The sequence below is a fragment of the Pseudophryne corroboree genome, chromosome 8, assembly GCF_028390025.1.
Source record: "Pseudophryne corroboree isolate aPseCor3 chromosome 8, aPseCor3.hap2, whole genome shotgun sequence".
NCBI lineage: Eukaryota > Metazoa > Chordata > Amphibia > Anura > Myobatrachidae > Pseudophryne > Pseudophryne corroboree.
In genome coordinates this window covers 298,107,139-298,123,921 of record NC_086451.1, presented here as the reverse complement: position 1 = coordinate 298,123,921, position 16,783 = coordinate 298,107,139, and the positions used below count along the sequence as shown (strand labels likewise).

At 43.3% G+C, this 16,783-nt stretch overlaps 1 protein-coding gene across 1 annotated transcript in view; it reads left to right on the top strand.

Annotated features, from left to right (window-relative positions):
* The window catches only part of LHFPL1 (LHFPL tetraspan subfamily member 1), a 65,259-nt gene extending 51,240 nt beyond the window's left edge, over window positions 1-14,019 (top strand). The window contains exon 4 of the mRNA XM_063935662.1: window positions 12,822-14,019. Within this exon, the coding sequence (XP_063791732.1) occupies window positions 12,822-12,940 (119 nt within the window). The 3' untranslated portion in view covers window positions 12,941-14,019. The remainder of the gene's footprint in view (window positions 1-12,821) is intronic.
* Window positions 14,020-16,783: the final 2,764 nt, after the last annotated feature.

Here is a 16,783-nt window from a genome sequence, read left to right as displayed (position 1 = left end):
GAGCTGCTGCCCAGTAAGGTGGGAGTCTAGCGGACCAGGGCCCCCTCCAGGCCCCTCCATCAGTCCCAGGCCCAAGTAATTAGTACCCGCTCCCTCCCCCTCGTCACTGACAGCATACTAAAGAGCCATTGGAGTAACGGAGCCTGCAAGAAACCGGCGAAGAAGAGAGAAGAGGAGCAGCGCCCGAGCCGGGACCTCCTGCAGGTACCGAGGCCGCACTGTGGAGAGAACGAAGGCTGTACCTGGCATAGGGGGTCATTCAGAGATGAACGCAGATCGCTGAATACGCAGCCGGATCTGCGTTCATCTCTGCACATGCTCAGGGGCGCCCAGCACAAAGCAAGGCTGCCCAGCATGTGTAGCGCCACCTGCCGATGCAACCGCAATTACATTGCCGATGCATCTGATGTAAGATTGACCCCTGGCTGCGCTGTCAGCCGCCTTTTTTTTTCTTTCTTTTTTTCAGACACTGCTATGCGGTGTAATGTGACTGACGCACACTACTGTGCTGTGTAATGTGACTGACGGACACTACTGTGCTGTGTAAATTTATTGTATATTTTTTCAACATAACCTACCGTCCTTTATCTGTTTTAATTGTAGTATATTTAATTTACACAACTTAGCGCTGGTGACCACTAATTTCTCATTCTGTCTATATCATTTTGGGGAGTTACCACCCCCTACACCAGCAGCTTTTTTGACAGCGCACTGTTTCTATTTTTCTTTTACATATTTGTTTTTCTGGTAATTTACAGTGCGGCAGTCATGAGTTGTTTTACTAACATAAGTGAACGTAATGATAGAAGACAAGCGTATTGGTCTCACATAGATGTACCTAGAACTGAAGGATCTATGCCTGATAAATCTGAGATGATACAGGATTTTCACAAACTAGAGGACCTCTTGAAAGCTGAATCTAGAAACTGGCTAGACAGTGCCAATTTACAACAATATATTGATAAAAAAATGGTACCAAGAGGCCTCCGTTTGTTTAAATCATCTATTTTTAATGATAACAAAGATTATCAAAACGAATGGGATAGGCTTTTAGATGACTGTTCACTTGCTTTGATGAAGCTGATTGTGAGGTATAGATCATCTAAAGTTCATAGTATTGAAAAGGAAATTGATGTTTTGAAAAAGTCAATGGAGAAATTTAATAGAGAGGACAGCTTTAATGAGAGGGACAAGATTATTAATGATAAGGTGATCAGATATGAACGAAATATTATGGAACAAAAACAAAAAAAGTTTAGGCGAGACCTATTTGACTACGAGAATGATACTGTACGCTCTTATAAGAAGGATATAGAAAAACAAAAGAGAACCAGGGAACAACCATTACCCCAAAGAGAGAGAGATTGGTCTAAAGTAAGATCTAGACCATTTAATAGAAACGGGTACAGAGACTCCCCATATCATTACCAGGATTCTAGAGTAAAGAGAGGAGATAGGAGAGAGTACCCTAACCCTGCTAATGAACATACTTATTCCCCACAACAACACAAGAGAAGGGGGGACTATGGAGAGGATAGTTCTGCAGATACTCAGACCCAACACACTTATACCAGAGATTTTTTAGGGGCACGTCCAAAGACAAAAAACCCCTACCCCCAACAGAGAGACACCCCAAAAAGAGGCAGGGATTCAAGCCCCGAGGTAAGAGAGGAGGAAAGTATGAACAGAAAAAATCCAAGAAGGGTATAATTCGGTCTCAAGCTGACGAGAAAGGTAAAAGAAGCATTTTCAATCTATCCAACAGAGTTCTGAGCCAATCAGAATTATCTCTGCTGGAGAAAGGCTTAAAATTCTCGCCAACTGACGAACCTAACATTTTTGACCTTTATGTCGAATTGAATCGTTATGTTCGTGCTCTATGTCGCAAGAGATACTTTGCTAAAAAGAATCTGGAACGAAATAGAGACGAATCTATACCGATATTATTGGATTCAAATGATGATATCATGCTTTCAAACCTCGAAGAACTCTGGGAACAAAATCACACTGAACAAGATCCCATTCTAACTTCTAAGAAGATTTTTGATATACGAGAACCTAATCATATGTTTAAACTAAAATCTGAGTTCTTCCCTATTTCAGCGAAGAGCAGTAGTATTGAGTCCTTTTATAAAATGACCCTAGAGGACTTTAAAGAACTAGTAGGGAAACAACAAAAACTTACCCATCATCAGTCCAACCTATCTCGACAAGAGAAAAGGGCTCTAAAATTACTTACTCAAGATACCACTATCACCATCAAGGAAGCAGATAAAGGGGGGGGGGGTTAGTTATAATGAATCAAGAGGATTACATTAATGAGGCGTATAGACAATTACATGATACTCAGTTTTATTCAATATTAAAAAATAACCCCACTCCAACCTTCATTCAAGAACTCTGTAATCTTTTGGACTCTGCTGTCCATTCAGGGGTCATATCCAAGGAGGAACACAGATTCCTGCTCCCTTCTTTTCCGGTCACACCCACTTTTTACTTTCTTCCCAAAATTCACAAATCCCTCACATCACCCCCTGGGCGACCTATAATTTCTGGCATTGATTCACTCACATCTAATTTGTCATATTACATTGATTCATTCCTTCAGCCACGTGTTTCCACATTGAGGTCACATCTTACAGACACAACAGATTTTCTCAATAAAATTAAAAACATTTCATGGAAATCTAGTTATGCATTCATGACATTAGATGTCCAAGCGCTGTATACTCACATCCCCCATTCTAAAGGTTTAGATTCTATACGTGAACGTCTATCCATGGATGGAGACCTCAGTGTGGAACATAGTGAATTTATACTGGATTGCATTTCATTCATTCTTCACCACAATTATTTTCTTTTTCTGGATGTTTACTATTTACAGGTAATGGGAACGGCCATGGGGACCAGGTTCGCGCCCAGTTATGCCAACCTATACATGGGCAATTTTGAAGACCAACATGTGTGGGGCGGCACCTGGGACGCGAACCTGGTCTTCTATGGCCGTTATATAGACGATCTTTTTATCATTTGGGACGGGGACAGTTCTTCAGCATCTTCTTTTGTATCCACTCTCAACTCCAACGTTCACAATTTAACCTTCACTTCCACCTTCAGTCAGGAAAGTGTTGACTTCTTGGATGTGACCCTTAGAATAGTGGACGATAAGATAACTACTTCCAACTTTATTAAATCTGTGAACACCAATTCCTATTTACATTATAGAAGCGCCCATTATGCTCCCTGGAAACGCAATATCCCCAAGGGACAACTAATGAGGCTGAGACGTAATTGTACAGAAATTGAAACCTTCTATACACAAGCTAATATCATGATTGAATCCTTTAGAGCAAGGGAATACCCCGAAGCCATCCTAGCACAAGCTCTAAAAGAAGTTTCCAATATGGACAGAAATGATTTGTTGATTAAGCGAAATGGTAAAAAATCCCGCCAGAACCTTCTAGAGGAAACAGAAGATAGACAATGCGCTTTTATCAGCAAATACAATAGATGTTCGAGACAAATCAAAGCTATTATTACTCATAATTATAAAGTTCTTAGACAGGATAATATACTTGGAAAAGTATTACCAAATAATGCACAAGTAATTTATAAGAAAAATAAAACGCTAAAAACCATCTTAGCACCGAGTTACCTAAGAACGAGGAAAACTAATACTACAACATCAAATCAAAGCTGGTTAATACAGAGACCACCTGGCTTTTACAGATGTGGTAAAACTCGATGCACCATGTGCTCCCATATGCCAAGAAAAACAACATCTGTTCACCTACCACCAACTAGTGAAGAATTTACATTACAATCTTTTATGAATTGTGATTCAAAATTTGTAATTTATCTTCTCAGATGTGGGTGTAACCTATGTTATGTAGGAAGGACCACTAGATCCCTTCACACCAGGTTTATGGAACACCGCCGCAACATTATGAAGAATTGTATTACACACAGTGTCTCTCGACACTTTAATGAAATACATTCCAATGATCCCAGTAGCCTGTCCATCGTGTGTTTAGAATATATCGCACCTACAGATAGAGGCGGTGACCGCTTTAGAAAATTATGTAGTAGGGAGGTCTATTGGATGTTGAAGTGTAATTCCTTACACCCCGATGGACTTAATGAGACAATAGAACTGAATTCCGTAATATAGATAGAATGAAGTCTGTCACTCCTCTCATTTGTTGTTCCTCTTTCTTTCTTTCTGATGTCATTATTGTGAATACCAACAGTGATTTCTATACCATCATTCCTTTGTTTGTTATTTGTCATGCCACAAATAAGAAATTGTCTATTGAGAAAATCTTTATATGTGACTCCCAATGACAGTTGTCACTTTTTTAAAACAATATGTATTTCTGAAACTACACTGATAAACTTCTACAAGTAACTAGTGTACAAACATCTATGTACCTTCGATTTAGTGGTAGTTGCCAATATATTGTGATTTTGTGTTAATATCCAGTAAAAAGACCAGGTATATATCCAAAGATGGGTGAGATACCGAGCATTTATGCCTGGAACGCTATTGTGATCAGGCTGGGCTTGTGCGCATGCGCGAACCATGTTTATGGTCCGTGCTCTCTGCACCCCGTGCGGCCCGTTGCCATGGTGCGGCGTCCTGACTCCGATCACGTGACTAGTCACGTGCTCCGACGTCACTCGCCGCACAGCGTGGTGGGGGCCGTCGGAGCATCGCTAGGGGCACGGGCGTGTGCGCGCCCGGCGCATGCGCACAGACATCTATGATGCCTATTCGGGTCAGGTTTACCACCTGACCTGTGGGAACCAATCACCTTGTATAAAATACATCATGTGACGAGGTTTGTGATCACATGACCGGACTGGATGAGATAATTATACTGATAATAAAAATAAAAAGTATGTTTTAAATACTATCTAACACTCGTTTTTTAATGCAAAACAGTATCTAGACATGTGAGACCAATACTAACATGAATTATGTATTATTTTAAAATTTTTACATTTTTTATTGGACGGTTAGGTTTGTTGATTCATTGTAATCCAGGTGCCTAGAATTTCACTAATTATTTAGGGTATATAAGGAGCCCAGAGTCAGTTCTCTACCATTCACTCCTGAGGAAGCTGGGTGTCAACACCAGCGAAACGCGTTGAGTTAGAGACTGCCGGACACATCCTCAAGAAATCCTTTAACTCCTGTTGGACACTTGCACTTTCTAAACCCATACGGCATCAATTGGACAAGCTTTTCCCTTGGACATCACCATTTGGGGAGAAATTGGAGTTGTTCCCTGCCTGCCTGAAACGCTTGCATCTGTATGCTTAAAAGGGACGCCTTGTACTCCACTGCATTCACCAATCTCCAGCCAAGTCTATGGACACAATTCCAGAGGGAGTCCTAGCCTGGGTATGAATGAACCATCTATTGAGGAGTTATATGGATGTGCCGGTTTATAATTAATTCCTGTTACTATAGGCATCTGTGTTTTTAAGATATTGTTCTTAATAAATTTATTGTATATTTTTTCAACATAACCTACCGTCCTTTATCTGTTTTAATTGTAGTATATTTAATTTACACAACTTAGCGCTGGTGACCACTAATTTCTCGTGCTGTGTAATGTGACTGACGGACAATACTGTGCTGTGTAATGTGACTGACGGACACTACTGTGCAGTGTAATGTGACTAAAGGACATACTATGTGGTGTAATGTGACGAGCAAACAATACTGTGCAGTGTAATGTGACTAGCGATCAATACTGTGCAGTGTAATGTGACTAGTGAACACTACTATGCGGTGTAATGTGACTAATGGACACTACCATGCAGTGTAATGTGACTAACAGACACTACTGTGCAGTGTAATGTGTGTAATGGACACTACTATGAGGTGTAATGTGACTAGCGAACAATACTGTGCGGTGTTATGTGAGTAACGGACACTACTGTGCAGTATAATGTGCGTAACGGACACTACTGTGCAGTATAATGTGAGTAACGGACACTACTGTGCAGTGTAATGTGACTAACTGACACTACTATGTGGTGTAATGTGACTAGTGAACACTACTGTGCAGTGTAATGTGACTAACCGACACTACTATGCTGTGTAATGTGACTAACGGACACTACTGTGCGGTGTACTGTGACCAACGGACACTACTGTGCGGTGTAATGTGACTAGCGATCACTACTGTGCGGTGTAATGTGACTAATGGAAACTACTATGAGGTGTAATGTGACTAGCGAACACTGCTGTGCTGTGTAATGTGACTAGCGAACACTACTGTGCGGTGTAATGTGACTAATGGACCCTGCTATGAGGTGTAATGTGACTAGCGAACACTACTGTGCGGTGTAATGTGACTAGCGAACACTACTGTGCGGTGTAATGTGAATTGGTACTATTCTGTGGCCCCTATATTTTTGGCGCTTCCCCCTGCTGGGGGAAGTGGCATGTGTAAAAGGGTGCTCTACCTGGCGCAAAGTGTCAAAGGGTGCTCTACCTGAAATAATGTGTGACTGGCTCTACCTGGTGCAATATGTAAAAGGGGGCTGTATCTGGCGTAATGTATATAAGGGGCACTACCTGGCGTAATGTATATAAGTGGTACTACTGTGTGGTGTAATTTTGAATGATGGAGACTACTGTGCGTCATAATTATTTTACGCCCCTATATTTTATGTAATTTTTTTATGACCCTATATTTATGGATCTTGAGGGGGGGGGGACCAAAATGTCTAGTTATAACTCTGAGGATGAGATCGGTCACATTTGTATTTGTAGAAAGGCGCAAAATTGATAGTTTGCAGGAGGGCGCCGAACACCCTAGCACCGGCCCTGAGTGTAGCTGAGAGAAATGGCGCCCAGACACTGACAGGGAGTGAGGAAAAGACAGATATGCAGCTCCAGGGCGGGAACATTTGCGGGAAATGGAGCCCTGGGGCTGGGGGAGGGGCTCCAGGTCTAAACCTTATCCCCCTGCTGGCAAAACCACCAGGTACTGTGGGCTACTATTAAAATGGCTTTAAGAGAAAACCTGACCTGCACCCATGCCCTGGTGATCTAGTGGGATCGCCTGTACTGCCACAGTGTCCACCGCCAGCGTGCGCGGCCCGCCTCCCACTGACCGCGCCGGATCGCGATAAAGTACGGGTCCCGCAAGTGGGATCCACTTACCACCTCCCGAAGCGCAGCCATGCGATCCCGGAGAGCCCCCTTCGTGTGTGCCTGACCATGGAAGAAAACCGAAGCCTCCTGCTGTAGTTACCCGGCAACCAGGGCTCGGGAGTGTACAGCACCGCTGGGGAGAGATGGAGCTGCAGCAGTGAATGTCAAAAGACATATACACACTGCTGCTGCCCTTGAAGTCTTCACTTTTCTTCTGAAAAGCTCTTCTCAGGGCTGCCCAGCGCAGCCCTTCTGTTATGTGCCTGCTATCTGCGGCACCAACTACAAAACTGAGCTCCTGTGCAGGGAGGCGGGGTTATAGAGGAGGCGGCGCTATGCATTCTGGGAACATTCAAAGCTTTTCAGCCTGTTGGTGCCTCGGATCAAGATCCTACTCTACACCCCTATGTCTATTCCTTGTGGAGCCCAGTGTACCCCGCAGCAGAAACAAACATTTTATATCTAAATAGTATCATTACCAATGATGGATACTGGTATATAAGTGAGAGGGTGTCAAGGGCGTGTTAAGAGAGGAGGGGGCCTGTGTGCAGTGCCTGTTCAGGACCCCTTCTTTCTAGCTGGTGGCACAAGTGAGTAGACTCTGATGCTGTGCTGGTGTCTACTGTGCATGCACAGGTCTCTGTGAAGATGGGGCAATGGCCATTTTCCCTGAGATTTTTCTATTGCACATGCGCAGATCACTGTGAAAATAGCCACAGTGACTTTTTCCTGTTGATTTATGCAGCACTGACGTGGGACACCAGATGGGTAAGTACTGAAGAACAGTAGTGCAGCATGTGCGGACCCAGGAGCCCGTGTGCACTGCGTACCCTGCACCCATTTATCTCTTCCTCTGTCTTTTAATCAACCACTACAAGCAAAACACAAGGGGCCTGATTCTCAGTTGCACACAGCAGGGCCTATTGGTGGTTGTCTGACTGCAACTTTATGCAAATGCTGATACAGACTCCTTCCTTGTGTACATCCATGCCAAGGACTGAGACACGCCGTGGGCTAGATGCAGGGGCGGATTGGGAACAAAAAGCGGCCCTGGAAAAATTTGTACTAGTGGCCCCACATGGGCAGCACCAGAGGTGTAAGGTCTAGCCATGGGCCATGGCAGAAAGCACCCTCCCCCCTTCAAGACTTTACAGATAGTGGGCATGTCCAACATCAAGGGGAAGTTAACAAGAAATAAAATTAAATATTATGAGCACATTATATGATACACCTTCAGAATTTAGGAAACTATATAATTCTTTAGAAAGATATATTTTCTTGCTTATTACACCAACCGTATCCCAATCACTATTCACTCAATCTTATATGTCAGCCAAGCAGGCAGACAGAGCATACACTAGATCATCTGCAATCACAGGCTAAGTGGCAAAGTCATTTTCATATATGCAAATTATTTTGCATTTTATTCATTATGTCTATAAAAAGGACCACATGTCCTCAAACAAAACAGGCCTCACAGGTGCGTCGGCCCACCGGGAATCTTCCCTGTAAACCCTATGGCCAATCTACCTCTGGCTAGATGCATCATTGCTTGGAGAGTGATAAAATGGAGAGAGAAAAAGCACCAGTCAATCAGCACCTAACTTCCATGTCACAGGCCCTGTGTGAAAAATTCCAGTTAGGGGCTGGTTGGCTGGTCATTTATCACTTTCCATTTTATCACTCTTCAAGCGATGACGCATCTAACCCACGCACTTATAGCATCCGTGTACGCTGTAATACTGATTGGTGTACACCACCATCAGTTGCATTATCAAAACTGCACCAGCCCTATAGCATATGATTATGGCTTCCTATGCTTATTGCTGTGCATCTGGGAATGCAGCCACTTGCACTGATACCTGCAACACCCCCATAATCCATCCACTAAACAGAATATTTCTTCTAGCCACCTCAAAGTCACTGCCTGGAAACCCCTCACCTTGTCACAACAGTTTTGTTACCTGCTGTCCTGATCGCAGCAGTACCTATGTGCATACACTGTATATAATGCATGCTCCATAGGAGGTTTTTTTTCACATTTTCATCATACGCCAAAAAAAAAGAGCTTAATTACGTAAACACCAGCATTGTGTGTGGATTACATGCAGCCCTGAATCAGGGCCCCCAGAAGTCTTATAGAAGATACCTGCTACATTTTCAAACATACCTACAGATAAAGCAGGATACACAAACCTGTCACTAGGAACCTGTGTCACCCTTGCTTTGGCATACAATAGAGGGGCAGGCCCGTGCTTCAATGAATACTGCATGCCCCGGGACGCAGGAATGACATTTTTTCTAGGAGGCAAAAAGTCATGGACTACTGTAGGTCCTAGAGACCCTTTTTCTTGCAATTGGTATCTCATTTTATGACCGTTGTAACAGACAGTGACTGTAGATCAGGCATGTCAAACTCGAGGTCCGTGGGCCTCATGAGGCCCCTAATGCGTATTTTTGCGGCCCACTGGCAGAGGTCCATTTGTCGATCGTTGGCAGGGGTTAAATTGGGCTGGAACAGGGCGAATCTGCATTCAGGTGTTCCGTCTCCGTCCGCCCACAGGGAGGTTTCCCCACTGTGCTCATGGCTGCTGCAGGAGAGAAGGCTGGATTCTGAGCAGGCTTCCCTTTACCTGCACCACCCACCGGCACCCATATCAATATACGGTGGTGGGTAGGCAGAGTAATAAAATGAATTGGCCCCCCCTGCCTTCTTCAGTCCCGCCAAAGATAACGTCACCTCATGTGTCTCTTGATGTGAGGAGGGGAGCTGTTCAGAGAGAGAAAAGAGTGCCCATGCGAACGCTGAAGACTGGGAGAGAAATTTACAGCTAGTAAAAAGGTTAGCAATCGTGGCATGCCCTTCTGTCCACAGTCCACACTGTATATACCCTACTTCCACTGTATCCCCCCTCCCTCCTCTCTGTATGTGATTTCCCTGCCTGCTGCCTCTGTCGCCTTGTAGGTAAGAACAGAGAGAAATATCCTGCTTCAAACAGTCTGATATTTGTAAGCAAACTGTGAAAACCAGAACATGAACATTAAATGAGAGGCTAAATTTTAGTAGGAAGTACCTACCAGTGTGAGCAATAATTATCATTAATGAAAGGAAACAAGTCTCATGCTAGGTCCAGACTGACAGACTTTCATCTTGGTTCAGTTCTAAAAATTATCACATCCAAAAGATTTTTCCTGAAATTGGAAAATTTGTGACAGCAAAGAGATGTCAAATATCAGTTAGAAAACATTAACGTTACTGTTTTCTTCCCGTTACTTGACATTTCTTTGATTATACTTTATTTTTGGTATTTGTAATAAACCTTTGGAAATTGCATAAAATGCTTTTTTCTTTTCCTTGCGACGAACACAAGACTTAGGGGCACATATATCAATACCCGCAATTTAATTGCGGTTAGTGTTATTAACGCTGAAACTCGCACTGTGATAAACCATTCTATCGTAGGAATGTATTACAATTTGGGTGCCGGGACCGAGCTTGCGTTACATTCCTGTCCTGGTGAATCCCTTCCGCCTCTGTAACACATGTATATCACGTTTGCGGTATACAGTCTGCTACTGCGCATGCCCCGTTGTTAAAACGGCGGTAAATACTTCATTACCCTGTGACTTATAGCACTGATTACTTCTGCCTGAGTAAACAAACTCGTAGCAGGATGATTGATGCTGGTGCCGCTGCTGCTGGCTGTGTAACAACACACACACACACACACACACACACACACACACACACACACACACACACACACACACACACAGAACGGAAGAGAGGAGGGGGAGAGGGGGCAGTGGGCAGCTAAGCTCCCTGAAGTACACAGCCTGATCGCAAAATCACATTCAGGAGCCTGGATAACGCGGCTCAAAAGCCGCGTAATTATCATCAGGTGAGGTTCCGAAATTTTCTTACAATTCAAGTTTAATAAATTTGACAAGATCTCATTTCCCTTTACAGTTAAGGGAAATGCGATCTGCTTTCTAAAAAAATGCGATAAAGAGGACTTGGAGGAGTTTTTTGAGAATTCTCCTATAATTCCTCTTTAGTACATTTAGGTGAAACTAAAACACCCTTTTTCACAATATTTTAGTAAAAATACTTTTAATAAATAGGCCCCTTAGACCTTGATTATTTGTCCCAGTTGGAATTTTGAGTTCAACATGCCTTATGTAGATATACAAAGACTCACAGTGTGAATTTCCATCAGTGTTTCTGGGGTTGGCCAACCACAGTTTCATTGTTTATTTTGCTATAAAAATGCATTTATACATTATTAAATAAATATTATTATTAATATTATTAACTGCCAATTAGTACAATAGCTATTAGAAAGATAGATAAATTCAATTGTTCATTTAAAAAATTTACATTTTACTGTGTGGGAAGATATTTATTGGCACTGATAGACTGGATGAAAATGTTATTTGGTGCTGGGAGGGTGAAATGATGATAGAATGGAAAGGAATAGGTGAATGGATTCACAGGGAGGATTGATGGGTTTTTGAGGGAATAATTTCATAGGGCGTTAATTGATTTGTAATATGTCATGTGTGTCAGTGTGTGTATGGGGACGACAACGACACTGTGACATGAGCCTGCTATGAGCGCCATGGCTCCACGCCTCTGCGAAGGCAACCATTGTCTACCCTGCAATCTGGTGACAATGAGACTGCTGCTAAAGTTTAAAACCATCTGTAGGCTGCAATCATTTGCTCTCTCAATTCCATTGTCGTACAGCTTACAAGAACAGTCAATGGGAAATGTAGCTTCCCGGGCCCGTATGTCTGCTTATGCTTACTGCAAATTGTGATAGCAAACTGAGTGGGGCTTCTAAAACAGAAAAAAAGAAGAAAATGTATGCAGAACCAACATGAAGGTGACTTTATTCTTGGTAAAGAGAAACAACAGTTGGCGAGATCTAATAAAGCTATTATCGCTTCATCCCCATTTTCATATCATTCATCCCCATTCGCTTTTGTGTAGAAGTTCATGGGATGGCAAAACATAGTCTTTGCTCACCCAACAGAAATCATGGGGCAATTACCAGCTCTGGACAGCCATCCCTCTCCCCCTGTTTCCTATGCCCCTGTACATAACACCAGAGGCTCTGGAGCATACCAATATATTACTAGTTTTTAACTATACCAAGTATGGATATATAATTTCTTTTCAATGTCAGCCAAAGGTGGTAATACAACAGTTTCAAACCAATGACCAAGTTACTTCTAGTGTTTATGGGTTATTCCTCAAGTTACTAGTACTTACCACTCACAGTCCCTGCAGTACCCAGACTTCATCTACACCATGCTGACTGCTGAATATAAATCCAGAGGATATAGGCACCTAAATAAATGTAATTTTGTTTATCTAAATGTCTTTATAAATCTTGCAGTACACAACTGGGCAGATTACCTTGTGCTGCAGCAGCACAGAGAATGCCAGCAGTGATAATGCTATCTTTTTGTAGATAACAAAACAATGTTTTTCAGGATATAAGCAATAATTACTGTAGGAATGTGACAGGAAAATAGAACTAGCCTGACCTGCTCCATATAGTGTCCTGATGTCTGTGCTATTAGTTGTCTAATCTACTCAACAAGAAAGTAACATTTATTTTGTTTTATTTTCTGTTAGGAACCTGCAGACTCGGCTGGGCATATTACTGTACTGGAGGAGGAGCAGCAGTTGCTATGTTGATTTGCACCTGGCTGTCATGTTTTGCTGGAAAGACAAGCAAGCCGTCGCCTTATTAACAATATACAGAACTGTGATACAAAAGGACATTACTGATAACTAATACAGATGACCTCTCCAGTTATTTAAATACCTACTAATAATATTGTTGATAAATGTTACAACTCTGCTACATGATGATACTGTATATACTGTAGGTTGATACACTTCATGTAAGCAGGGTCATAAGCCGCTATTCAATGATTGTGAGCAGGGGCGTAGCCAGAACTTTGAGGTCCCCATAGCAACATTTTGAAGGGCCCCTCCCCGTCCCAATGCTTCTAGAGAGACACTTCTTTGCAGCAGTTGTTAACTTTATGCCCTATAATAGTATCCTAGTTCATTTTCTGAACCATAGTAGAGCCTTATTTAATGTTATGCCCCATAGTAGTGCTCTGGTTTCTTTTATGAATCGTAGTAGTTCTTAAGGTCACCCTATGTCACTTTTCAGAGCTGCCAGTACACATTATGCTGCACAGTACCCCCAATTCACATTATGCTATATAGTGCTCCCCGTTCATATTGTATAACATTAAAATGCCCTCCAGTTCATTTTATACCACACTACAATGAGCAGGTCCAGGGGTGGGATCAGTACGAAATCCCACTGGACGGGATCCCGGCGGTCGAAATACCGACACCGGAATCCCGACCAGCACAATCCCGACAGGGGTGGCGAGCTGAACGCAGCCCCTTTCGGGCTCGATGCGCTCGCCATGCTGCGGACACGGTGCCTCGCTACGCTCGGAACACTATTTTATTCTCCGTCTATGGGTGTCGTGGACACCCATGGAGGGAGAATATGTCGGGATTGTGCCGGTCGGGATTCCGGTGTCGGTATTTCGACCGCCAGGATTCCCACAGGTGGGATCTTGACCGCATCCCCCAGGGGCATACCTAGATATATTGCAGACCCCAACGAAAAAGTTTGAAAGACCCCATACGTACCACCCAATGGTGAAAAATGTATATAACACATGTAACTTAGACAGGGAAGGTGGGCCCATCTCAGCTCTGGTCCCAATAGCAGCGGCACTTGCTGCACCTATGGTAGCTACGCCCTTGATTGTGGGTAACTGAATACCGGTCAAAGGGGTGTATTTATAAAACAGTGAAAAGAGTGGAGAAGTGAGCCAGTGGAGAAGTTGCCCATGGCAACCAATCTGTGTTGAGATAACATTTATAAAGTGTATTCTATACAATTATAAGTGGCAGCTGATTGGTTGCCATGGGCAACTTCTCCACTGGCTGACTTCTCCACACTTTCCACTGCTTCATGAATAGACCCCTTAGGGAGTCAGGATTTATTAGGGGTCTATTTACTAAGGAGAGAGATAAAGTGGAGAGAGATTAACTACCTACCTACCAACCAACCAACCAACCAACCAACCAACCAACCAACCAACCAACTACTAACTGTAATTTTTCAAACAGCCTGTAAGTTACATGCCAGTTAGGAGCTGCCTGACTGGTAGTTTATCTCTTTCCACTTTATCTCTCTCCAAGGCTTAGTAAATAGACAGCAGTCAGACCAGCAGTGGAACTTCAATGCCCACTGCAATGAAGGGGCCCGCAATACCAGTAATACTAATAATTATGAGCTAGCCTGACTCATTACAGTACACTGGCTGTGGCCGGCTGCGGGCTCTAGTGAAGACGCAGGACAAGGTCCTGTGATGAGGACCCCTTCCCTCTCTTATGTGACATTGCAACGCATGACATCACATAATCGCTACCACACCACTGAGCAGTTTCATGGAGGTGGCGGGCCGGCTGGGTGAGGTGACTGATGATCTTACTGTGAGTCCTATCCTGCTGCAGTGCTGCCACTTGCTGATAGGTCTCGGTGAGTCACAAGTGCTGTTCCTGCCAGCTGCTGTTCTTCACTAGTATGCAGGAAGCGTGTGTGCACACACACACTCTAACTCTCAGGGAGGGATGTACTAACCTCTCCCGCAGCGTTAACTGGCTTTCTCCGCGGCCACCTGTTTCCTCCTGTTCCAGCACTGCTATTCGCTTCTCCCCCTCACCGCCATGGCCATCTGTCTCCATCCCGGCGCTGCAATTCGGTTTATTTACCTTGCACAGAAACAAAATAATACACCCAAATCTAACTCTCTCTGCACATGTTATATCTGCCTCCCCTGCAGTGCACATGGTTTTGCCCATTAGCCATACCTCCCAACATGACCCTCCCCAGGAGGGACACAATGCTCTGCTTCTGGACTTTTCTCTTAATTTGTGATTGCCGGCACCTGTGTTAAACAGGTTAATGGATAAGAAAGGCGTTTCAGCACAGGTGATCGTAATCATAAATTAAGAGGGAAGTCCAGGAGCAGAGCGTTCTGTCCCTCCTGGAGAGGGTCATGTTGGGAGGTATGCATTAGCTAACAAATTTGCTGCTGCGATCAGATCTGAATTAGACCCTTTATTAACCACTTAACTGGCATGCTACAGCGCCTCCCACTGTGACCCCCAGTTTTTTAAACGAGGAGATCCGTTCTGCAAATGTGCTTAATACAATATTTAAATATTGAAAAAAATACTTTTTAAACTATATTAAACAAAAATTAAAAAACAATGTTATGAACAGTTTTGAAGGGAAAAATCGTAAGTTAAGTAGTTAATAAATATGACAAAGATTACTTGTTCATATTGGCTATGCCTCAACAGTTTGTATGTGTTTGTGCTCACATAGTATATTGGGGGAAATAAACACATAAGATACTGTACATATATTAATGAATAATATTAATATAATACATATTAAGGTTGCAGGCCATTTGTTTTTACTAGGGATGAGCGGTTTGGATTACCTGTAATCCAAATGTGTCCGAACTTTCAGTATCCAAGTCAACATGAGCTGTTGGCTCATGGTTTCCCTCCAGGCTCGGATTCCAAATTGAGGCAAAACTTCATCCTCCAGGCATTGGACTTTTGCGGGCTTTAGATTCTATATAAGGGTGCACCATTTTCACGCTGTTCTTATGCCCTCTGCACACTCTACCTACCCCAGTACGCTGTACCCTACTGTGCTTTATTCACTTCACGTAAGTCCTGTGACTCCACACAGTGTGAGCCAAGCTGCCAGTTAAAAAAATAAAATAATATATTGTTGTACAATTTTGACATCTGACCAGGTCTAAAAGAATTGCCAAAAAGTAGTGACACCTCTACTGTAACTCCGTCTGATATGGCCACCATTCACAGAGTCCCTTTCCATGTTTGAGTGTATTGTGTTGTACACATGGGCCCTGATTCATGACTGTGATTCCACGTCATTAAAATGCAATGTAGCAGGAGGTGTCTGTAGGAGATAGATGCCTCCTGTTTGCACAGCAAGGACCTGAGTGCTGCGTATGAGGACTCAGTCTCGGATCACCATCACTACCATCGGTCACAATTTCGTGTTAGGCACTGGCCAGTCGGTGTAAGCATCAGATCTGGACACCCGGGTCCAGGAAGTCTGTGTCTGACAATGTAGACACTGGATCCATCATGCCTTCAAAACATGGGCGACATTTTGAAGAACAGTGCCGGGTATCGCCCCCCCCCAAACATCACTGCATATCAATCATGCTGCAGCTGATGGGGCTGCCAGCAATATCACAATTGCTGTTCTGCATATGTGCAGAGCGCGTCTTGTGTCTGCACAGACCCACAATTATCGTATTTGTACTCAAACCATTGGGTTTGCATAAAAATGTGAATTAGGCCCATAATTCCTAAGATCCTTCCAGCTACAGTTAGGTAAAGCATCCGATTCAGCCACTTTGGGCCTGATTCAGAGATGGAATTCAGCTACGTTGGCCCTTGCATCTATTTCCAGAGCCACGGCTGTGATAATAAGCAAATACTAGTGA